The sequence below is a fragment of the Candoia aspera genome, chromosome 2, assembly GCF_035149785.1.
Source record: "Candoia aspera isolate rCanAsp1 chromosome 2, rCanAsp1.hap2, whole genome shotgun sequence".
NCBI classification, from domain to species: domain Eukaryota; kingdom Metazoa; phylum Chordata; class Lepidosauria; order Squamata; family Boidae; genus Candoia; species Candoia aspera.
The window spans coordinates 50780097-50805416 of record NC_086154.1 but is presented as its reverse complement, the minus strand read 5'-3'; the positions used below and the strand labels follow the sequence as shown (position 1 = coordinate 50805416).

The window sequence follows — 25320 nt, the reverse complement described above, 5'->3', positions numbered from 1 at the left end:
GTAATTCTTACATTAGTATGGTATGGCAAACAAATATTATTATCACTCTGTTGCAGATACAGGTAAGGTAAAAGATCAAACTAACTGTTCATGGAAAGACATCTGTAACAGTCTCCTGATGTCCTTTTTAAAAGGAAAAGCAGTGGGTAGCTATAAATGTGTACTACAGAATTTGGAAGTTCTTAACCCCTTCCCCTGAGGCCATTTTCTGTCCAAAACCAATTCTGAAAGAGGCTTTCTCATGCGCTTTGCTATGTCAACATCCAAAAGCAGATGACACAATAAATATGTAATCTGCAACAAATGTAATCTTGGCAGAGATCAAAACAAAGAACTGTTTTGGATTGCACTGAGCTGTAAGAGCTTGTACCATAAATAGCGTATGAATTTGTCTTCACATAGATTTCTGTTTTCCACTGACTGAAAAATACACAGGTACCACAATCCATGTTTGATCTTAAACTGACAGTACAGTTTAGTTCAAATATTTTCCTTACCTTTTTTTTATGAAAACAAAGCAAAAAGATCTGTGTAGTGATGCAGAGCCACATAGTATTTGTATGAATCTTTGCAGAATAATCTATATGACCTTTTCTCCATCACTGTTTGTTTATTCATAGTTAATGTAATAGACTGGATCCTAAATAAGTTAGTTCCACTCAAAGCAGTGGCAAAATGAACCATGATTTCATAAGGCATCATTGATTTGAGCAGAAAATAATGTAGACTGAATACAACCCATTCTACTTTAATATCAAGAGCACAACAAGATAAAAGAACAACAACAGCAAGCCCCCTGAGTTCACATGCCAGATCTATGATAGTTAGTGACAACTGTAGCTGAACAAAAGAAGATAGACAGGCCAATGCTACATGGAACCAGAATAATGCACAGAGCTGTGACACTAGAAGCAGAAGCAAATTGATATGCATTCATACAACTGCACACAAACATATCCATTGACCATTTTAAATATTCAGTGCAAGCAGGCTTCCAAAAGTACAAGGAACTACATATAAAATCAGATACAAATCACACACTTACACAATCTTCTAGTGGCAGTCTAACAAGGAACTTGCTCTACTTTTTTATCATACTGGGAACATCTCTAGTTGTCACCTTATATTTGGAAATGCCAGAGCTCTACATGGACTTCACAGAATTCACATGGAATTCATAAAGAATTCTCAGGAAATAAAATTGGTGCCTGGAGGATAGAATTTGCTTTGCAGCATATAGTGGCCCCCCAAATAATTCATTTAAAAATATATATGATAATCAGTTTGTATTTGATAAAGTGCCACACTCTTCACTATTCAAAATGTTATTATGCAGTTTGGAATTTTAAAAATACACAAAAATATATCTATTAAAGAAGAAAACAGAAACAAATTGCATATATGAAGGCAAAATCTTAATTGTAGAATTTTTGTAAATTAACACTGAAACAAGTAACAGAATATGTCATTAGTAAAATGAGAAACTGAGCAAATCTGTAAAACATAGATACAATTTCTACATATTAAAGAGAGTGGCTGGGATGTGAATGAGAAAGGGAGATGATCTGCAGAATTACCCCCACCCCCAGTCTTAATAAGTCATTTCTGCTTGCCAGAAAATATAAAGACCTAAATAAGACATTAAGGTATTCAACAATACTTTTATTTAAATTTTATAGTGTGTTATATAATAGTATAGCAGTGTTTACAGTGTTAAAATAAGGAAAAACAGTACAAGTGAAAGAGGAAAATGATTATATTAAAAAAAATCACTTACACAAGTTACTTTCCTATAAATTTGAGCAGCATTCTGGCATTCTGAATATGGATATTCTGAGGTAGCCATTTCCAACATACACATTCCAAAAGCATATACATCCACTGATTCATCATAGTGTTCCTCGTACATTTCTGGGGCCATAAATTCTGGAGTGCCTGAACATAACAAAAAGAATACATCTTAGAAAATTTACTTGTGCATAGAATGTGAAGCCACAGAAAAGCAAATTTGAAGGAGAACCTCCTATACATGAATACAAATCTAAAAAAAACTTCTATATTTTAAATTGAAGTTAGTAAAACAGATGGCTAGATGGAATATTGGATTGAGCCCAAAGGCATCATTCTGCATGCAGAAATATTCAACTAACAGAAAAGCAGCCTTCCCCAACCTTGTGCCCCCAGACTCAAATAATACTTAGGCAGCCTTGTCAACAACTAGACAAGGAATTCATGACCTTTCAGGTGCCAGACACTTATTACACAATTTTGTGCAATGTCATAGGTACCTCCATTTTTAAAAGTTGAAATTTCACAGGTTCATCAAATCTCTCATGAAGTTGATTTCACTTACTATCTTGCTTGATCTAATGTAAGAATGCTGAAGTCTTGTATTTGAGATCGCAAGAGAGTTTTAGCTAAACTTTGACAGTGGACAGCAGTCATTTAGGGATATTACAGATGATCTAGTGCTACTTATGCTTTGTGGCAAATGCCTGAGCTTCAGATTTGCATAAGAAAAGTGTAGTCAGAATTCAAGATGGCATGAAAGAATGGAGACTCAGCCTTAGGAAGGGTGGAGGGAGCAATGAACTGTTAGGGGAAGAGAGAAAAACGGTCCTGAGAAAGAAGACAGCATGGCGAAAATATTCAAAATAATCCCACCTTGGTTGTGTTTGGTATAAGATGTGGTAAGAGAGAAATTCTGATAGGCTTTCAAGATTTTGTTCTCCTACCCTACAACAATAAAGAGCATTCCTGAAATCGCTGCTGCTTCTGTTTCTTGACTTTGTAAATCTCAAAGTGCTGACAGATGTTCCCTAGCAGAAACATAAGAATAGTTGGGAAATTTACTACTTGCAAACAGTTTGGAAGCTCATGTTTCTGATCCAAGAAAATGTTTGCATAATTGTGCTATTGGTCATTTGCCTTCTGCTTGAGGTTCTTCAGAACCCCATCATATTTTACTTTCATACAGTTTGGCTAAGAGTGGTCTTTACCTGACTACAAGCATTGATTTGATTATGTGCCATCAAGTTGGTGCCAGCTCTTAGTGACACTTAGATATTCTCTATGATGATTTGTCCCTAACCTGGTCCTTCATGTCTTCCAACAGTGCAACCATTGCCACTGCAATGGAGTCCATCCATCTTGCTGCTGCAAGCATACATTGTTTAAAATTCTTCCTGTTTACACTCCTTAAGATTTTTGTTAAGTGCCTCTGTCTTCATATGTAGTGTGAATCCTCGCATCTAGCACTGTTCTTAATTGCTATTAATAATCAACATATTGACCACTAAAGCTCACCTCTGCTGTTGTTTCTATCATTTGTTTGTATTGTCCTACAGGTTCAAGTTTACCTATGTACTAGAAAATGTATAAAAAGCTTGTAACAAAATGCTGTAAGAGAGGAGGGTATAGCAAGGTAAAGAGAGAAATGCCTGTGGTACACTTCTTCCAATTCCAGAATTTATTTATTTAATTTATTTATTGCTCAAATTTAGCCACCGCCCATCTCCCCGAAAAGAGGGACTCTGGGCGGTTTACAGTAAAATCCAGCACAAAATATAAACATTAAAATCACATAAAACAGTTATAATAAAATACAGTAAATAAATAAAATCCAAGAAAGGTATAAAATCCAGGCTGGTGGGAGGGACTCTAGGGTGCGAGCCACCCCCAAGAATTTAAAATAAAGTTGCCTTTTACCTTATCTGTAAGTGCTGCTAATTTCCTTCAAAAACATCTTAGATCACAAGAACAAATAACTCAATATTAAAAATATTAGTAAAACCAGACTACTCATTAGAAGCATTGAGATATTGGATCTATAATGCAAGGGCAAGAATCATTGGAAAAGATGCTTGAAAAAATAGAAGACAATTGAAAAAGAGGCTAACAGAAGGCCACATGGTTAAATGATTACACAACCTCAAGCTTACAAGAATTCAAAGAAGCGGGTGCTGACAGATCATCCTGGCAAGATGATGTCCATCAGGGTCATGAAGAGTCAGAAGTGACTGTAATCCTGAGCAACAAGAACCATTCCTATAAAATATCCATAATGTCCATAATATACTGTCACAATCATATGCTAGGATAAATAGGTAACTATTGTCTGTGAAAAAGAGTTCCAAAAGAGAATAGTTGTGGAGAAGGTAGTACCAGGACCCTGCTAGCGTACCATGACATAAATAGTGGTTACTTCACCATGATTTGTTCAATAAACCATAACTTTATGGTTATGGGTTGTACATTGTACTAAACTATAAACAATGGTTTATAACTACTTCATACATTGCACAAAACCAAACAAACCACATTATGACTTGTTGCAGTGTGTAAACCCCCTCATATTTAATTTATCTTGAAATTCCCATCTCATATATATGGTTATCACATCTTACAATAATTGCTACTAATTCAGAAAATATAAATGCTGGTAAATAGCATTTTCTGTTTTGACCATCTTTCCACTTACTGTAACTGGACTTAAATGCAACTAGTTTATTCGAATCATAAATAATCTGTAATTATTATGTTGGTTTCTTAAAGAGAATGAGCATACCACAAAAGACTGGACAATAGGCACTGGTAAGTTCTCTAAAGAGACCTTAAATATTTGAAAATTTACTGCTTTGCATCTAACTTTGTTACTTTTACATCCATTTGATACATGAAACTATTAGGTATAATGCATCAAAGTCAAAGACACAGTGTAAGAGTGAACTACTTCTAAACAAAGGTAAATTATAGTTCGTGTTTATGTCTGTATAATAGCCAATACATTATAAAATTACAGATTAAAAAAATAACATTGTTGAAATTTTACTAATTTGGGGAGGAAGTATGAGGCAAGGATTTAACATTTCCAGTGAAAACACAGTATTTGTTGATTGTTTTTAATATTAGTCTGAGGTTCTATAGCTGCTTATCCATTTTCAGAGAGAAGAAGAAAGGGGATGCTAATGAAAACACTTACCTATGACACTTTTGGCAAATGACGTTCTCTTAAGAGTTGCCAGACCCAAATCTCCTATCTTCACAGATCCAGTTGGTCCAGTTATAAAAATATTGTCACATTTTAAATCTCTATGAATAATTGGTGGTGTTCTAGTGTGCAGGAAAAGGAGACCTTTTAAGATTTGCCGACACCAGCTACGAAGGACTTTTGGTTTCATCACTTTAAATCTCTTCAAATAGCTAAAATAAAAACATGTGAGATGGAATAAAATTCTTTTACAGAGAAATGGATGCATTAAGACTCTTCTTGCAAACAGTATCTGCCTTTCTGCAGCACAATGAATCGGTAAAACATTCATGACACTGTCCAGGTCAGTTCTGAGCACTCTGTACCTCTTACAGTTAGACTCATCTGATTCAGCCTTCAGCCAAGTACTGCATACTTTCCTACTTTTAAGAGGTTAGTTTGGAACATTGGAAGATAAATTATAAATGAATTCACTACAACCTTAATATGCTAAAAGCTATTAATTACAATTCTATGGAGATCCTTGTTCATGCAAAACTCTATGTATGCACTTTTACTGTATATATATATTGGCAATAGTACTTCAGATTTGGAATCTGAAGTGATGTTTTTATTTCTCATGAAGTGGAGAAAACATGTAGAGAATTCTTACAAATAATGAAAAGGTTATCTTACCATTGCCAATATTAAATTTAGCAAGAGCATCAGAATGATAAACTATGATGATTCAAGTTAATTATTCAAGTATGTGAATTTGAATCAAGTATTTTTCTTCTCACTGGTGGAAGATTATTTGATTATTGCTTAATAACGTAGTCTATTTTAGAAAAGATTAGCCAAGGGGTTCAAAATGCTGCATGCAAAACAAAGAAATGAAGAAGAAATACAGGCAGAACTGTGGGTAGTCACAGAAGAAAACAATAGAGAAGAATATATCAGAAATGAAATTTAATTTCAGCTGGTTTAATTTGAAATACTGTCAGGCAAGCTGTTATAAAGGAAGAAGGTGGACTTCCGTTCTTAACAGGGTTAGGGTAAGGGATGAAGCAAGGGCTTTGTCCTTACAGATGCTCTACTTAACGAATTACCAATGTCATGGCATAACAGGTACTTACGTTTTCAGAGTTCCAGAGGTCATCAGTTCTGTTACCAGCACAATACACCTTTTTCCTTTTAAACATGACTCCCAAAAGTCATAAAACCTAACAATATTTGGGTGCTGAAGACCTTTCAACATTTCCGCTTCTTCTTTAAACCTCTGCCTTTCCACTTTTGTCAGCTTTCGATCCTGCAGTTCAGAAGATATTTCTCGTCAGTAGCCAGCTTGGGAATACATCTTGCATTAAAAGAGCTGATGCACTTCAGCTCACATGAAGAGGGTCATAAAAATGATGTCCATAATTTTTTTTCTGTTCTATAGAGGATGTTAAAATTTTGGTTTTCAGAGGCACAGGAGGATTCAAACGAAAGCGGAAGTATTTCCCTTGCAAATGGAATTATCTTTGACAAAGTAGGATCTTTATGTAAGTCACAGCCATAACTCAGTTCAGCAAATATTTTAGGTAAATATCAAATATGATTACAAGATTTGGGGTTCATAAAAAAAACAAAGGATTAAACCACAATGATCAAAAACTGGGTTTTTTTGCATAGTTTTTTCATCATAGTTCTAGAGATCATGGTCACTCACACCTTAGTCACCCCCTGATTGGACTACTGCATTGCACTCTACATGGGGCAGCCCTTGAAGACCACCCAGAAGCTTCAGTTGGTCCAGAATGCAGTAGCATGGGTAGTTAATGGGCACATCTCATTATGCTTATGTAACACCACTGCTCCATGAGCTGCACTGGCTTCCAATAGGCTTCCAGATGCAATTCAAGATGCTGTTTATCACCTTTAAAGCACTACATGGCATGGGGCCAGGTTACTTGAAAGACCACCTTCTTCCTGTCCCACATGCTCCCATGGGGAGGGCATGCTCCAGATTCTTTCTTTTAAATCTTGTCATCTTATGGGACCTAGGAAGTGTGCCTTTTCTGTGGTTACCCCTATTCTCTGGAACAACAGGCCCCAACTCTGACTGCCTTAGGAAAGCCACCAAGAGCTGTGGAGTCCTTGGTGCTCTCTGAGCTTGGTTTGTTGGCTTGCAGATGTTTCATTACCCAACTAGTTGACATCATCGGTGCGAGTGAGTGTGGGGTTTGCTCCCTGTTTATATCCAGTGGCTCACCCTGCCAGTGGTGGAGGGTGTGTAGTTTTCTTCTTGGTAGTTCCTCGATTAGGGTATTGTTTCCTGCTAGATTGTTTGTCTGGTGTTTCAATCCTTAGGAAAAGTATCACTCGATGCAAGCAACGTTCCTGTAGTTCTAGTACTGTACTACCATTATTTTTTCCCTCAGAAAAAGAAACCAATTTGTCTTTTTTTTTTTTTTGCTCCACAGGTTACTGGATGTAGGCTTAAGGATAGTCTAATCAATCAAGCAGAAAACAGGAATAACAGTGGGAGACAGCTAGGCTGTTATGAACAGCTTGTGAGCTTCCTTGATATACGTGGTTGGCCACTGAGTTGCAAAGAATGCTTCTCTAGACAGACTGGATTTTAAAATGCTTTAAAACAAATTTGATAATAACATGAGTTATACACATTGACTAATAGGATCAAATGCATTCTTCTTATATTCTTAGGCCTGTGTGAAATGACTTAAATTTGCTTCGGTGAAAGTGACTCTGGATGTAGATTCACTTAGATAAACTGATTTCCCTCAGTGAAGTGAAGAGATCACCAGATTTGTTCTAATGAAACAATTCACATGGCCAGTGGAGAAGGCTATCTGGAACAACCCTAGGTAACTCTGCAGATTTTGATATCACTGACTATAGAATCCTCCTGGACTGAGTCAGTTGTGGCACAGCTTTGTTGTGGTTCTACTCCTACCTCATTACTATTAGAGGGTAGCATAGGATTAAATCTCCACTCAGCAGCTTTTATGGTATAGAGTGCCACATGGTCCTATTCCATCCCTCATACTATTCAGTATGTATGTGAAACCAGTGGACGTAATTGTCAAGGTTGTGGGGCTGGGTGCCACTGCTATGTGGGTAATACCCAGGTTTACTTCTCATCCCTATGTTCATTAGGTGTGCCAGGCTCCATGACTGATTCCTGCTTGGCTCAGATTGGATGAGGTGTAACTGGCTGAAACTGAAACTGATGTTTAGAAGAAAGCCTCAAGCAACTGGAAGAGATCTTTCCTGGTGTAGATGGGGATATTCTTCCCTTGAAGAATCAGGTGCACAGTTTAGTGATGATCTTTGACCTGTGCTGGCCTTAAGTATTTAGGTCCACATAGTGGTAAGTACCTTTTTCTAGCTCCACTTAATCTAGTGGGTACATCTTTTCCTGGAGAAGACCAATTCAACTACTCTGATCCATGTGTTAGTTACCTTCTACTTCCATGTTGCAATATTCTATACGTATGATGCCCTTGAAAAAGATTCAGAAATTACAGCAGGTCCCAAACTGGCAACTAAAACTCTTGCTGGCATGTCTCAGTGGAAGCATCATACATCTACTCTCACCGTGTTAGCTTGTTTTTACAGCTAAGTCCCTAAAGAGGTTGGGTCTGCATATCTTCTTCCATAAGTAATAGCACAAGAGCTATACTTTCCACCCATTGTAAATGCCTCTCTGAAAAGAAGCTTGCTTTGAACTGATAAGGGCTAGGGCCTTTTCAATGGTGACTACACTATAATGGAAGTCCTTCCCCTAAATAATCTGGTCTGCTTCTTCTGTGGCATTAAAAACACCTGAAAATATATTTTTATATATTTGCTATCTGGCCTTTTTTAATGCTGTTGCCATATTTCATTATGCACTTTGACTGTAATCTTACTGTCAGATTGTTGTTAATTGTGTTATGCAGTTAGAATGTTTTATGGTTTTAAGATATATGTATATTAGATATATGTTTTGGGGGAACACAATTATTTTGTATTTGGGTTACTGTAAACCACTGTGGGCTTTCTTGTCTGAGAGCATTGTAATGCTAGAAGATAAATAAATGTTTAAAACCTACTACACAACTTAGTTCCAGGTTAACTGAAGGGTCACCCTTATCGTTCTGAACCCGTACATGTGTTGAAATCCTTTTGGAAGCCTCACTGTCGCTGAACTAGCCTGTGGAATTTCCTCACAAGTGATAAGCATCTATTGTGGTTTCAATTGTGTGGTTTTGTTTTTTAGTTTAATTTTTTTGTTGTTATTGTGTGCTGCCTTGAAGAACATTGTTTGAGTTGGGTGGCCTCATAAATCCAGAAAACAAACAAACAAACAAATGGGTTTTAATAGTTATTTCTCCAGCTTAAATACTTTAAGAATTTTTAAAATATATATATAACAGAAATGGTTTTTGTTGTGTAAATTTTGGATGTGACTTGTTTTAACTGGTTTATTTTGACATTCATTTAAGATTGACATACTTTTTACAAACTTCCTATAGTGAATTGTATTTTTCATATTGTAAATTGACTTGGGAAGATGAGCATTTGAAATGTGGCTAAGAAACACATGATAAAAATAAAGTATCTCAATAAAGTCTTCTCAGATAAGATTTTTCTTTTCATTCACCAGCATAAAAAGCATATGTATATATCAATTCTGGCTCAGTGCCCTTGACCAAGGTTCACATTAAGGCTACACAGACACTCCAAGGGTGAACATGACACTAAAAGCTGGCCAAAACACAACTCCTACTTGAGAGGCTTAAGAGTTCAACTCCCATGTAACATAAAACAGCTCCACCTAGTTGTGGTTAATAGCTGAGAGATTCACTACAAAGAGCAAACCAAAATAACCACAAAGAATAAGGCAGCATGACCACAAGCTGTAACATTTCCTACTTCAATAGATGTTCACAAATCAAGCAGCCCCATTAAACAAATACTGGAAAAGATAGGTCATATGGTACAGCAGGTGGCGGTATTTCATATATGAAGCCCAAGAATTTAATGCTGCCACTTGGGGGCTAGGGGAGATAAAATTAACAACATTTAGCATATACATCTACTTCAGTGACTGATGAAATTAAGTTGGTAAATGTGTGTATTATTTCATTCATTGTTTCTAACTGTAAATCTTTCAAGATAAATATTGAGTAAGGCACTGAATAAAATGTGCTTAAAATTAAATTGTGGAATTTTAAAAAGGGAAACAGAAGACAATGCAAGGCTTAGAGGCAGCAGTATCAAGAACTGGGATAGCAACTCCATTATGGGCTCTTCAAAATATTTTTGAGCAACATTCCCTTTATCTCTGACAATTTTGCTGCCTATGGCTGAGTTTTAGTACAAAATATCTGGTGGGACTTAGTTTGGAGAACAGACTTTGTCATTTGCCCATAGTGCCTTCAATATAAAAACTGCCACACACTTCTGACAGTCCAATCTCATCCAAGTGTTATCTGCTCAGCCCATACATGCATGTAGGGAGAAGAGGCTTGTGTTCCTGACCCTATGCTATATGGGGAAGATGTAGAACTGAAGCCAGTCCTTCTCTGTAGTGGCCCATGTACTTTGGAACGCCCAGGTGGAAGAGTTCTGTCTTGCACTCTCTTCGCTGGTATTTTGCAAGGCAATGAAATCTGTACTATTCAACTGGCCGATTGGTGGTTTTCATGGACTTATGGATGGGCTGCCATGGTTTTATTATTATATTTGTTGTTGGGTTTTGGTTTTGATGTGATTTGATTTGATGTGACTGATTTCCAGATTTTTAATCCTATTGCTATAAGCTGCCTGGAGTCATATGAAGTGGGTATTATATAACTATTGTAAAATAAATGGATAAATAAACTCTATTTACTTGTAAACTTTAATTATACATAGTATTGCATCTTGACTCTTGTTTACTTCAACAGAATTTTGAATCAACCCCATTCACGACAGAATTAAATTCTGAGCAAAAATAATAGTGTGCTGAAGCCAATTTCTCTCTGTGCCTTTGCAGTTACATCATCCATTCAAATACACTGAATGTCACCCAGAACAGGATTAGTAGGATTTGTTCACTAATCTTCCCATTCAGCTGATAGAAGTTAGACCAAGAGATAAATCCATTATAAATCATACTGAGGCAGTTGCATATACTTGCTAATTTAACGATTAGGAGATAATAGCCCCATCGGAGTCTTAACACAATTCATCCACTTCTGTGTTTTAATACTCCATGCCAGCCCAAACTTCCAATTTGTCCACAGCTATGTACATGAATGTGCATACAGAAATATTAGCACAATCAGGATAAGCACACACATGAGTCAACTCCCTTTTCTAGATATCACAATTGATTATTCATTCCTGAGTGACACAGATTCAGGAGATAGGCTTGAATCACCCAGTTCCTCAGTAAAAAGAACTGAATCCTCACCAGTTCACAAGAAAACCAATAATAACTGAGAAAGTCTCCACCTGAATGTTTTGGGGGATAAGTGGGTTCTAAATTGCAAATAGTTCATTTGCTGAAATTCTTGTAATCGACCTCTTTCAAATCTAGTTTAGAAAGACTCTGGAAGAATAAGTTTCGATTGAGTTAGCTGCCAGGAACCTGACATATGCCTTTATCAGCTTGAGCATGGATTTGTTCTACATGAGGTTGTCCTTTAAGATGATTTGGAAGCTACAATTGGTGTAGACTGCAGCCACCCAGCTGCTGGTACAACAGCATAACATCAATTTTGGCTACTGGAAAGTTTCTGGGTTCAATTCAAGCAGTTGGTTATTGCCTATAAAGTCCCTTATGTCTTGGATCCTCAGTAGCTTCAGGACTTCCTGCTCCAAGTAGAATCTGCTTGCCCAATACATACTAGCCAAGAGAAGATGCTAAGATGTCAAAGGACACATGTCTACAAGTAAGCCTTCATGGTCATAGCCCCCTTGCATTTGAAAAGCTTGTTCCCCCCACCAGTTTTGAATGACTTCCGAAAGCCCTTGGCAAAGCAAAATGATAGGACAGGTTGTAATTAGTGAAACAGTGGGGTAAATAATCAGGAATGCTATTGGAGTTGTTTGTGGCGGATTTATGGGTTTATTTTGCCTATTCATTTTATTGTAAGATTCATTCATTGTGTATGAAGTGTCATACAAATATGGCAAATAAATAAGGTGAAGGGATTTTATGCTGTAAGGCAGTCTGGTATTTCTAGGATCAACTGCAACATCCAGCTCTTCCCGTGCTTAAAAAGCACCATTAATTACACCTCTTCTGCTACCTGTAATTTACTGAATGGCAGAAAAGTTAACCTTTGTTTTTACCATTCTCTTCTCTCTTCACTGCATAGCTTTAATGCTACACACATTTGTATCCAGATGTTCTGAAAAGGGGAGAAAAACTTGTATGATGTCCCTGGATACAAACATGAATGTTACATAAACAGCTGCGTTTTTCGTTCTCCTTATAAGGCAGGCTAGCTTTTCAGCTCTTTTTAGTTTGAGCATTATCTTTACTGGGTCATGGAATCTTGGCACTGGGAGAGACACCATACAATTTCTACCAAAATAAATGAAAGCTTTTTGTAACTAATCCATCCAGCCAGTGGGTCTAAAGTAAAACAATTCACTTCAACAGTTCTTAATGTTGCACAAGGACAGTTAATTAAAAGAACTTGAACAGAATATATATATAGCAAAGATCAACAAGAAATTTACTCTATATAAACCTTTTAAAAAGGTTAGTAATAAAGGAATGGAGTGTATCTCTTTATCATACCATGACAACTAGAGATGCACTATGTGAAATGTTTATATTTGGGAATTTTTAAAATGCAGGAAAATGAGACAATTGTTTAAAAAATTACAGATACAACTTCCTTGGAAAACATCAGATCTTTTAAATATGAATGTTAGGTTACTTCCACACAAACACTGTTTCCAGTTCCTCATCTCTCAAAAGCAGCATGAAGAGGATCTTAAAGATTAATATACAGGTAGTCCTCGACTTACAACCATTCGTTCAGTGACCGAAGTCACAACGGTGCTGAACAAAGGTGGTTACGGCTGTCCCAGCACATGTGATTGCAATCTGGGTGCTTGGCAGCATGTTTGCACTTACTACCGGTTGCCAAGCACCCTGTGATCATGTGATTGCCATTTGCAACCTTTCCTGCTGGCTTCCCCAAAAAGTCAGTGGGGAAGCCGGCAGGGAAGGTTGCAAGTCGCGCACCATCCCCAGCCCTTCTGCATTCATGCTGCACAGGCCATTCAAGCACCCCCGTGCACCCCCTCTGACCCACATGGCACATTTCACGCACCACGGCGTACCCCAGTGTGCCTTCCCTGACCTGTGTGGCACCTCTCGAACACCCCCGCGCACCCTCCCTGACCCATGTGGCACCTCTTGTGCACTCCTGCGTACCACCTCACTCTCTTCCCCACCCAGCAGCAGCCACTTATCTGCCTGCCAGCCTGGGACTTGCAACTTCCTGCTGGCTTCCCCACTGACTTTGGTTGTATGAAGCCAGCAGGAAGTTGTCTCGCCTAAAGACCATGGGATTCAGTTAACAATGGCAACCAGGACTGTAGGGATTGCCGTGGCTAAGCAATGCAGACATACTTTACGACCGCATCGCTTAGTGATAGAAAGTCTGGTCCCAATTGTTGGCATAAGTCGAGGACTACCTGCACAATTGAAACTGGAGGCTTTTCTTTTGGGATTGATGGACAAACAGATGGAAAAACATCATGGAACTTTGTTTTTATACATGATAACTGCAGCAAGATTATTATTTTATTGTAAACCGCCCAGAATCCCTCCTTGGGAGGGTGATGGGTAGTGATAAAGTTTGATTGATTGATTGATTGATAGATAAAAATATGCACAAAATTGGAAAGATTCGTTATTACCCATAATGGAGAAATGGTTGGTGAAGATGATGGAACTTGCAAAGATGGCTAAATTTCTTGATTACAGAAAGGACAATATCTACATTTATTGCTGACTGGCAATCCTTATAGGCTTTTTGTATGAAACAGAAAAAAATGAAATTATGGTTTATGGTTGATTATAAAAAATAGTTTATAGAAAAAGTGTTTTATTTCTAACAATAAAGTAAGAGGTAATTTTGTATTTGTATTTATAACCACTGTAAAGAAAATCGGAAGCTGCTTCTTTCTATTTCTATTCTTTTTTTTTTTTTTTACACTTTTGGCTTTTTCTTTGCTTTCTTTTCTTTTTTCTTTTCTTTCTTTTCTTTACTGTATATTAGTTCTTGTTACTTTTTATGTGCCTATCTATCTATCTCAGCATGAAGATGATTCATCATAGTCTTCAGATCCGATGACCCTGAAATTATGAGCAAAGCCCCTGCAGGTCCTGTAGTAACAAAAATCCCCTCATTGCCTCTCCATTCAATAGAGAAATAAAAGCAGTATGCCATACCCTTTCCATCCACATCCTTACTTCATGTTATATGATTCTGTGCCAACATGGAGGGGTGGTATTCTGGGCTCGGTGTGTTTGAACATTTTCATAAAACCCTGCTGGGTTCCAGAGGGAACTTGGGGTTTTCCCTGAGGACCTGGCAGGCACTTCGTCTGAGGACTTGGGAATAGACATGTGACAGAGGCCTTGGACCAGATTGCTCCTATGCAGCCTCTTTCTGGGCACCAATCTTGGGGTGCTCCTTGGTTTTCTGAAGAGCTCTGAGAGATGAAACACCAGGAGTGCCATTGGAGAAACACAAAGAGTGAATCTGACAGAACGCAAGTAAGAACCCCTATTTGGGGCTACACATGGCAATAAGGGTGGCAAAATGTTGCTATTTCTCCACTTACTGTGTCTGCCAATAGCCACCCAGTGGCCCTATTTAGGGTGACCCACTCCCTATTGATGAACAGACTTCAGCTCAATCCTAACAAGACTGAGTGGCTGTGGTTATTTGGACCCCCTGGGTCGGGGATGTCACCATCCTTGGTCTTGGATGGGGCTGCACTTCCCCAATCAAGACTGGTGTGCAACTTCAGGGTCCTTCTGGACTCACACCTATTGCTCAAACAGAAACCCCCTGGCTTCTGTTACACCCAAGGAAGTGGACAAGATCCTTTTGTCTGTTAGTCCAGCCACCTGCTTGTTAGATCCTGGCCCATCCTAGGTTATTAAAGCAGTCCAGGAGGTGACCACAGGATGGGTTCATGTGGTGGTTTCAGCTTCTTTGAGAGAGGGGGTGGTCCCACCAGCCTTGAAGGAGGTGGTGATACATCCTCTCCTCAAGAGGTCATTGCTGGACCTTTCCCTGTTGGAGAATTATTGGCCAGTTTCCAATGTTCCCTTTCTAGCGATAGTTGTGGAAAATGTGGTCGTACGACTGCTACAGAAGAACTTGGAGGAAACATATTATCTGGACCTGCTTCAGTCAGGCTTCAGGCCAGGGTACAGTAGAGAGACAGCATTGGTCATGCTTGCTGATAACCTTTGGCAGAGCCGGGATGGGGGTAGTGCATCCATCCTAGTGGTCCTTGATCTCTCAGCAGATTTCGATACTGTTAGCCACAGTATCCTTCTGGACTGGCTGCAGGGGTTAGGGGTGGGAGGTACTGTGCTCCAATGGTTCACTCCTTCCTCAGCAGTCAGTTCCAGTCAGTGTTGATGGGGGGGGGGGTGTAGAGAGATCACATCCATGACCCCTCATGTGTGGGGTGCCTCAGGGCTTGATGCTCTTTCCTCTCATGTTCAACATCTACATGAAACCACTGGGTGAGGTCATTGGCCAGTTCAGAGTCTGGTATCATCAGTATGCTGATGATACCCAATTTTACATCTCTATCCCAAGTGACACAGGTGAAGCTGTCAGTATATTGGCCCAGTGTCTGGAGCTGTGTGGGTCTGGATGGGGGAGAACAGACTTCAGCTCAATCCTAACAAGACTGAGTGGCTGTGGTTGTTTGGACCCCCTGGGTCGGGGATGTCACCACCCTTGGTCTTGGATGGGGCTGCACTTCCCCAATCAAGACTGGTGTGCAACTTCAGGGTCCTTCTGGACTCACACCTATTGCTCGAAGAGGTGGCAGCTGTGGCCAGGAGGCCTTTGCATAGGTACATCTTGTGCACCAATTGCTCCCTTTTCTTGATCAGGAGGCCCTTCAGTCATTCATGCATTGGTCACCTCTCAACTGGATTATTGCAATGTGCTCTACTTGAGGGTATCCTTGAATACCACCTGGAAGCTACAGTTGGTTCAAAATGCAGCCATGTGAGTAGTAATAGGCACCTCTCGGTGTACCCATGTGTCACCACTGTTACGCAAGCTGCATTGGTTGCCAGTTGGCTTCTGAGTGCAATTTAAGTGCTGGTTATTACCTATAAAGCCCTGTATGGCATGGGGCTTGATATCTGAGAGACCACTTGTCGCCAACTGTTTCTGCCTGCCCAGTACGGGTGCACTTCAGGTCCCCTCCATCAAACACTGCCATCTAGTGGGACTGCCTTCTCTATTGCAACCCCACCCTCTGGAACAGCATCCCCCCAGAGATAAGGATGGCGCCTTCTCTCCTGGGGTTCCAGAAAACTTTGAAAACCTGGCTTTGGCACCAGGCCTGGGGTTGATGTTTATTATTTGTTCAATGGCCCCTGTTTTGTTTTGTTGTTTTTGCTGTCTGTTAAATTATTTTAGTCTGGGCTGTCTGTTCAATTCAATGTCTTTAGCTGTTTTTATGTTTTCCCTAGTTCTGTAGGCCGCCCAGAGTCCACTGGAGTTGGGCAGCCAATAAATTTAACACAACAACAATAATAATGATGATGAAGTCTAAACATCTCGCTGACTGTGTGACCAATCATGATGATGATGATGATGATGGTGATGATGATGATGATGATGATGATGATCATCATCATCATCATCATCATCATCCAGCTCAAATTTGTAGAGTACAAGAAACTGGGGTTGGGGGAGGAATACTAACACATCAGAAGTCAGAAGGCAGGCTCAAAGTTAAGAAGGATCTTGATAAAATTAAACATTGGACTTTATCCGGCAGAATGCAGTTCACTGATGAGAAATGTAGGGTTCTGCACTTAGATAGGAAAAAGAGGATGCAAAAGTACAAGGTAAGTGGTACCTGGCTCAGCAGTAGTACTTGTAAGAAGGATCTGAGCATCCTCTATGCTGCACTGGTCAGACCACACCTGGATACTGTGTCCAGTTCTGGTTGCCAGAATACAAGAATGATATTGAAGAACTGGAAAAACTGCAGAGAACAGTGACAAAGACTGTGAAGGGCTTGGAGGCTAAAGGGAGACATAATAGCTGCCTTCCAATATATGAAGGGCTGCCACAGGGAAGAGGATGTGTGTTTATTCTCCATAGCTTCCAAGACAAGATCCAGTGAATGGAAGCATTGCAGAGGGAGATCCAAATTCAGAAGCAGGAATTTCCTAATCATGAGAGCTGTTAAGCAGTGGAACAGCCTGCCTCCTGGAGTCATGGGTGCAGGGCCGCAACTAGGGTCTGTGTCGGCCGGGGCAAACATGGATTCCATGCCCATTTTGATGCCCCCCCAGCGCTCATTTTGGTGCCCGCCCAGCACGGCACCCGGGGCAGATGCCCCGCTTGCCCCCCCCCCCCATTGCAGCCCTGCACGGGTGCTCCGTCACTGGAGGTTTTCAAGCAAAGGTTGGATGGCAATTTGTTTGGGATGGTCTGAGGATTCCTGCCCTGGGTAGGGAGTTGGACTAGAAGACCTCCAAGTTTTCTTTCAATCCAATGATTCTATGTACATTAGTCCAGCCACTGGCACCCTTCCCAAATAATCCCAGTGGTTCCTATGAAAAGAAGTTGAACAAGCATTGGAGCCTCCTCCTGTCTGAGAATCCTGAAGCCTAGCAATCAGGCAGCAGGGCGAGGCAAGAGCTTCTGTAAATGGGGAAAGAGATCATCCACAAGACATAGAAAACGGCAGCATTTCAAAGGAAGGATTACTGTTACTGTGGTTTCAAATACACGGCAATTGAAATAAATAAGCTCAGCTTTCCAGCGCAGCCTTAACAAATCCAGTAAAATAAGTAACAAAATAAAATAAAACAATACTATGGAATCACAAAGACCTGGAGCTGCTTCCAGACTGACATAAAATCATTGGCAACAAATGAACACATGCTGCTGGCAGAAAGGATTCCCTCTCCACACTGGAGCTTGCCAGGTTCCAAAATCTGTTTCTAAAAGCTGGAAGATCCAGCGGATCAGAAGTCGCAGGATGGAAGAGAGGAAAGGGAAGACCTATTGCATGGGTGGAGCCATAGGAAGGAAGTATCGTAGGTTAAGCTCCATAAAAAGACACTGGTAGTTATAAATCATCTGATTTTCAGTGTTTTCCAGTATTTCATCATATGTTTACATCATGGTAATTTTTTAAACAATTGTATTAAAGCAAAATATAAAATAAAAATTATACATGCAGATCTATTTGATATCAAAGATACTTACTTATAGCTTTGTTGGAAGTCAGGCAGTTTACAAATTTAATAAATAAATAAAAATAAATGTATTTTTTACTCTGGGTGGCTATTGGATAATTCCTTCAGAAACCTCAGCAGTACAAAGTACTTTATTATTGCATAATCTGTAAAATAGATGAACATGCTAATAAAACCTTTCCCATGTAATCTGGGAAAGACTTTATCTAAGTCTGAAAAGTTCTATTGCAAATACAAAATAATTTATATTCATCTTGCTCTATTCAGTTATAAGTAATATATTCTCACTGTGTCATGAGTGCCATTGAGCTGAAGTCATCAGCGCAATGGCACACATGACAATAGCAAGGAAAGAGGTGAAGGGGCTCAAGATAAGTAGCCATCAACCCACAACGACTAACGGCCAACAAACAATAACTAAACGGATCACGGAGCACACCCAAGCCATCAGCGCCAATACAACGGAGATCGCCCAGCTGACAGCAATCACCGGATGAATAGAAAACCCGATGATGGGCGATCCCGGAACGCCAGCGGGGCCTCACAACCCCTCACCCACCGGCAGGGCAACGTATTGGACAAAGGGGGGTGACGTGACCGCGAGTGAGGGGGCGCTGACCGGCGCGGGGTATTTAAACCCCGCACCGGCGCGCTCCTGTCACTCTCAGCTTTTTTCTTCCGACGCTGTAACTGCGCTGTGAATAAATCAGAGCCTGATCCACGAACCAGTGTCTGAGTATTATTCAGAGGCAGGCAGCGCATGACACACTGCATGTTCTAAACTGTGGGTTAAGGGTTCCTCCGTATCCGGGACTTTGTCATCTTTGGTTCTGGATGGGGTTGCACTGCCCCAGACAGACCCGGTGCATAATCTGGGGGTCCTCATGGACTCACAGCTCCTGCTCGAAGAGCAGGTGGCAGCCATGGCTGGAAGGGTCTTTGCACAGCTTCGTGTTGTGCACCAGTTGCGCCCTTTCCTGGATCAGGAAGCCCTTCGGACGGTCACTCATGCCCTTGTTATCTCCCATATAGACTACTGCAATGTCCTCTACATGGGGCTACCTTTGAAGAGTATCCAGAAGCTTCAGCTGGTCCAGAATGCGGCTGCGCGGGCTATTTTTGGCGCCCCTAAAAGGGCACACGTAACACCTTTGCTACGTGAGCTGCACTGGGTACCAGTCTGATTCCGGGTTCAATTCAAGGTGTTGGTTATCACCTTTAAAGCCCTACATGGCATGGGACCGGGTTACCTGAGGGACCACTCCCCGTATCATCAGCCCGTCCCACCCGCTCATGCAGAGAGGGCATGCTGCGGACCCCGTCAATAAGAGAATTCCATCTGGCGGGGTCCAGGAGGCGGGCCTTCTCGGCAGTAGCGCCCGCCCTTTGGAACATCTTGCCCCCGGAGGTAAGATTAGCCCCATCGCTTTTAGCCTTCTGGAGGAAGTTGAAGACCTGGCTCTGCCACCAGGCTTGGGGCGGGGAGGAGAATCAACATACTTGGGGTTGGCTGGTGCCTTGAAGTGCCCCTCCTACATAATGGTTGAAGAGATCATAGCCATCTGGATTTTATCAGCTGGGGTAGTTAAGAAATTGTTTTGGTTTTTAATGGGGTTTTATTGGAATTTTACTGTGTTTTTATTTGAGTTTTTATTGTATATTTATTCTGTGCTGTAAACTGCCCAGAGTCCCTCCGGTCGGAGGAGATGGGCGGTGACAAATTTGATAAATAAAATAAAATAAAATAAAATAAAATAAAATAAAATAAAATAAAATAAAATAAAATAAAATAAAATAAACATAATTGTAGCTACTGCCCTGAAGACTTTAACTACTTGCTGGAGAAAATAAAATAACTACTTGTTTTCATTTCGAAGTCTACTTATGCAGTGAAGTTCTTCACCTAAGATATTCTGAGAACAATCTACTAGCAAACAAGTATCACTTTCTTATTTTAGAGTTGGTTTGATCAGATATAATTTTATTTGTATTATGTAATCAAAATGACTAAATGAAAAAAAATATGGCATCACATTTACTAGAATTATAGTAAGAAATTGTTTCTGTAGGAGTAGGTTCTCATGCGGAGCAAATATATTTTCTAATTCATCAGTTCCATTCATCACAATAATGTTATTACATGCTCCTGATCTAACACTGAGGATATCATCCATAAGTTCAGATTTAAGAAAGCATTTTTTTCCCAAATGAAAATAAAGTTTGTATTCTTCAGGCACATTTGCTTACTCTGAGACATATGATTAATATTCTTATTACACAATGTGTGAAATAGTAACAATTGTAGCCATTTTTTAAAATCTTGCTAAAATAAAATAACTTTCTCAAAAGTTAAAGAGCATGAAAGCAATAATTGGTTTGTAAAACAAATTAATTTCTCCTTGATTTCTTGCAAGAGCAGAAATGGCAAGTAATTAACTAAAAATCTACTTGGATGGATCTTACAGGGATATCACAAATGTGAAATGATACAGTGAAACAATACTGAACAATATTAAACATGTAGATGAGACCAAAACCATCGCATTGAAAAAGTATCCAAGTAATGAATTGCTAAAAGACTTTAATTTCTTTTCTTGGGAAAAAAATGCACACCCAAAAGATTAGGAGAGCATTTCCCACAATGCCTTGTTCAGACACTGGAAGTAATCCTGCGAAGGTGTTAGTCCTGGCTGTAGGCACAACTAAATGTGATACAGGAGATTTGTGATCAAGGTCTCAAGGTCTCTCAAATGAGGCTGCTAATTAGATCAAGGAAATAGTGCTGGGAGAGGAAATGAATTAACTCTTACTTTTAATGCAATTTATCTGATGTAACTTTGGGCATTTCCAGACCACCACTGTTTTCTTACCTCAAACTGTCAGAAGCAGTTTTTGACAGTTCATTTCTACTGATGCATTACTGAGAACAAGGACCTAGTCTTACAGCACCAAAAATCTCACTGTCTCTCCACAGAAAAGAGAAATAAAGAAAAGAAAACAATCCCTTGGAGCTTTTAGCTGCTATTTCCTCTGGTACTGAAGAGAAGGGGGAAATTGAGAAAACAGCTGTCAATTTTGCCCCTGTTTGTTTTGTTCAGGTACTGAATGGGAGGCAGGGGCCACAAAACCTTCAAGCTACCATGTTCCCTAAAGGGCCTGAGGTTCAGGGCACAAGAGCAAGAGCTCCCTCTAGAGGAGAAATGGAACCATATGCTTATCATCTTTGTGACAGTTTCAATTATACTGCAGTTGAACCAGAAGTAAATCAGTTTAGCTCTTACCTTTGCTGATGCTATGAAAGATTGCTCTAGAACTGCTTGAAAACTGGTGCAGAACCCTTGTGCAGAAGTGCCCTTTTATTGTCCTGATGGTGAAAGGTGGGCAATTGAATAACACTTTCTCCCTACAGTCCTTCCTAATCAATCAATCCTGGATCTCCCGACTTTAATAATCAGGGAAATATCATGGAAAAAAACATACTAATACTTCCTCTCTCACCACCATTTTGTTTTAAAGAATCACATAAGATTCTGATTACTGATCTCTCACTTCACCTTTAGCTGAATGATGGCATTATGGCTTTCCCTGATCAAACTCAATTACTCAATTACAATTGGAATCCAAGACAAGGTAGAGAGAAACTAGCTCTTTGAAGCATGTTTCACAGCACATTGTGGAATAAAAAGGCTGGCAGGGACAGATTGTTAAATACATGTACTTTTCAGCAAAGTTGCAACGAAAAGTGATCCGATACATGTTACTGATGATACTTGAAAAGAAAACACCAGTGAGAGCTTTTAAGAGAATCTACATTAATTTAATGTAGATTCAGTAATTAAGAATCTATCTACATTGATTTAAAATTTCCATGCAGTCAGGCACTCTCCTTTCTCAAGATCCCTGCTTGTGCAGAAGCTTCTACTCATATTCATGTTCACTCCTTAATTCTGAGCTAGCAGATAGGAAATTAGAGAAAGCAACCTGCATGCATGCATCATCCTATGTCCCTTAGATCAACTGATGGAATCTGTTTGGCCATAATGTCTAAAGAGGGCTTTCATGCCATCACAATGCCTTCCATCAATATCATGATTGTTGGGATTAGTGAACCAAAAAGGAAAACACCAAATACACCCTTATTCGGCTTAACTCTATTATCTGCTCTCATGGATTCATAGAAAATAAAAACTGATGTTGACAGCAAATTATTCTACAGAGAAATATACAGGTAGTCCTCGACATACAACCATTCATTCAGCGACCATTCAAACTAATCTGGGACTGGAGATAGTGTTGGCGATGGTACATATGCAGTGCTACCAGCTATAAAGGATCAGGTTTGTGGTCTTGGTTCAGATACTGCTTTTGGCCTTCCAGCTCATGTCTTTGTTCAGCTTTAACCGGTTCTTCTGCTTTATTTTTATAGAAATATCTGGTTATAGTGATATTGAACTATATAGTGAGAAATATATAGTGAGAAATATCTAGTTATAGTGAACCAGAAATATCTGGTTATAGTGATACATATTTTGGGTCACTTCAAGCTTATATAACTGCAATGTGAATTCTTTTTAGGTGTACTTACTTCTTCACACATGGCTTCTCCATTTTGGTTTTATTTTTGTAAAATAAATAATGACACAGTGTAATATGTCATGTGTTGTTGTTCACCTGAGGTTGTCTTTACCTAATTTTAAGACCTGCTAAGGACCAGATGATTATGTCCTGATATGTAAAACTATAGAACTCAAAGAGGATGTACTTACTTTTTCCCACGACTGTAAGAGGTTTTGGTGGTGAGAACCTAATTACTTCATTTAGCTTCCAATAACATTTTAATGTTTGATGAAATGTTTAATTTTTTAATTATTTTAGCATATGTGATACAATTGTGGGAGGCCCTATGTTAGAACTGAAAAATGGCCTAGAGAACTCATGCAAATCAAAGAAATAACTTGTTATCTTGTACACGTATTGTGCTTCATATATAACCAGAGTTGGTCTTATTATTAAATTAAATATTTTGGGTCATATAGAAGCACAGTAAACAGAAGCTATGAATATATATATAAATTACCTTTTATGGGCATATTTCAAACTGCTCACTTTATACATAACAAGAGAGGGTTGTTTAATTATTAGAACCACATACAGCATTCCATGACCTTTAAAATATATGTGTATTATAGTTTATTCCTGAACCAGAAAATAAAGCATTTATTATGTAGCTCTTAAAACTAAACACTTCCATATCTTTATGGAGCTCTTAATGTTTAGCATCTTTTGAAGAAGATGTTTTTACCACAATTAACTATTAATATTCATGGTGGATTTGATGTTATTACTAAAAATATTGAAATGTATTATTTTAAGTATAAAATACTGTCCATTTATTACCATCACCACCCCTTTCCTTTCTGAAATTGTTCACAATGACAGCATACTGACTGAAATAGTTTAATATATCTAAAGATAAAATAATTGTGAAACTTTTCATTTTGGAATGTAACACATCAGAGATAATAGTTTATCCTTTTGTTGTTGCTGCTGCTGCTGCAACAAGTAATGATTAGAGCAAAGAAAACCCAACATCCTTTAACAACTATTATAGAATCTTCCAAATTAAAGCACTGGCTTTGTATGTCAAGACTAATGGTTTCTATTCAATGAATATAAAGCTTTTGTAGAAGCATGACAAATTATGAACTCACAATATGCAGGCAATGATTACAATACTAAATCTTCCAAATGAAGGATTAAAACCTGTCACATTTAAAGCAGTATTTTCCTAATCCCTATGGGTAACCTTGTAGAACAAGAGCAGCATATTGTTTTAGCAGTCAAGTGACTGAAGATCTTCAGGGATTGTTCAGATTTAAGACTGGTACAGCTACTAAGTAGATTATATTGATAGCTTTAGTTCTGGACGTCCACAGTAAGTGCTATTTCAAAATGACTGAACCTATTTATATCAAATGGTAATAAATTAAAGAAATACTTGCGATGTGTGCATAGTGTTGGACCATCACTACTTAGTAAATAAAGCAACCAGAAACACCTAGTACTACATAAACAGGAAACTTTGGGAATATGACTAATAAAGATGGAATTTGAGTATATGCATCAAACTAGGAAGAGAATTAGATGGTGAATAAGCTCCAGAGCAGTAATATGTATGAGAACAGTGTATACTTGGATGGACTTAGTGAGATTAATTGATTTAAATATCTGCTGAAGTACTTGAAAAAGATAAAGTCAAATGCAACAGTTGGGAGCCATGACAAGCTAGGACTAGATACTTCAAATTTGCTAAAAACACAGATTCTCTCCTCTTGGCGTACACTGAAAAGCGTGCGAACTGAAATCTTATTTTTTCCAAGCTTTCCAAAGATTAAAAAGATTAAGAAGTAATACAAATTTTGTAAGATTTAACTAACGCATTCTATTAATCAACATCCTAAAATTCTGTCTTAAAGCCAGTGAGTGAAAAGTTGGAAAAACAAGTTTCATAGCAACTGACTGTCCTCAGCCGTATACATTCAGCACCGAAGTAAATGATCAGGAATAAATGTAGCATAGTGTCCCTGTTTAAATTATGTATGAATGTCCACATATTAAATGTGCCTCCATATCAGAAACGCACTGCACATTTTGTCTGTGGAAAGAATGGGTTATCCTGATGTTACAAACTGTGACAAAGAGTTTTTAAATGTTGTGTGATATGTGACACACTGTCCCAAATTTAAAGAAGAAAAAAAGAAGAAAAAGATTCTTCAAATTGAGGAAAGCATATAATATTTAGAAATGTGTGACATGTATGCTAAACATGTCAGTGATAGAATTTAGGAGCTGTGGAGCAATTATTCAT

The 25320-nt window shown here is 38.9% G+C and overlaps 1 protein-coding gene across 10 annotated transcripts in view; it reads right to left on the bottom strand.

Annotated features, from left to right (window-relative positions):
* Positions 1–25320, bottom strand: part of WNK2 (WNK lysine deficient protein kinase 2) — a 136942-nt gene that overhangs the window by 86936 nt on the left and 24686 nt on the right. For all 10 annotated transcript variants that reach the window (XM_063291803.1, XM_063291802.1, XM_063291796.1 and 7 more), the window contains exons 3-5: positions 6106–6278; positions 4982–5202; positions 1778–1935 (exon numbers count right to left, since the gene is read on the bottom strand). In XM_063291803.1, the coding sequence (XP_063147873.1) occupies positions 1778–1935; positions 4982–5202; positions 6106–6278 (552 nt within the window). The remainder of the gene's footprint in view (positions 1–1777; positions 1936–4981; positions 5203–6105; positions 6279–25320) is intronic.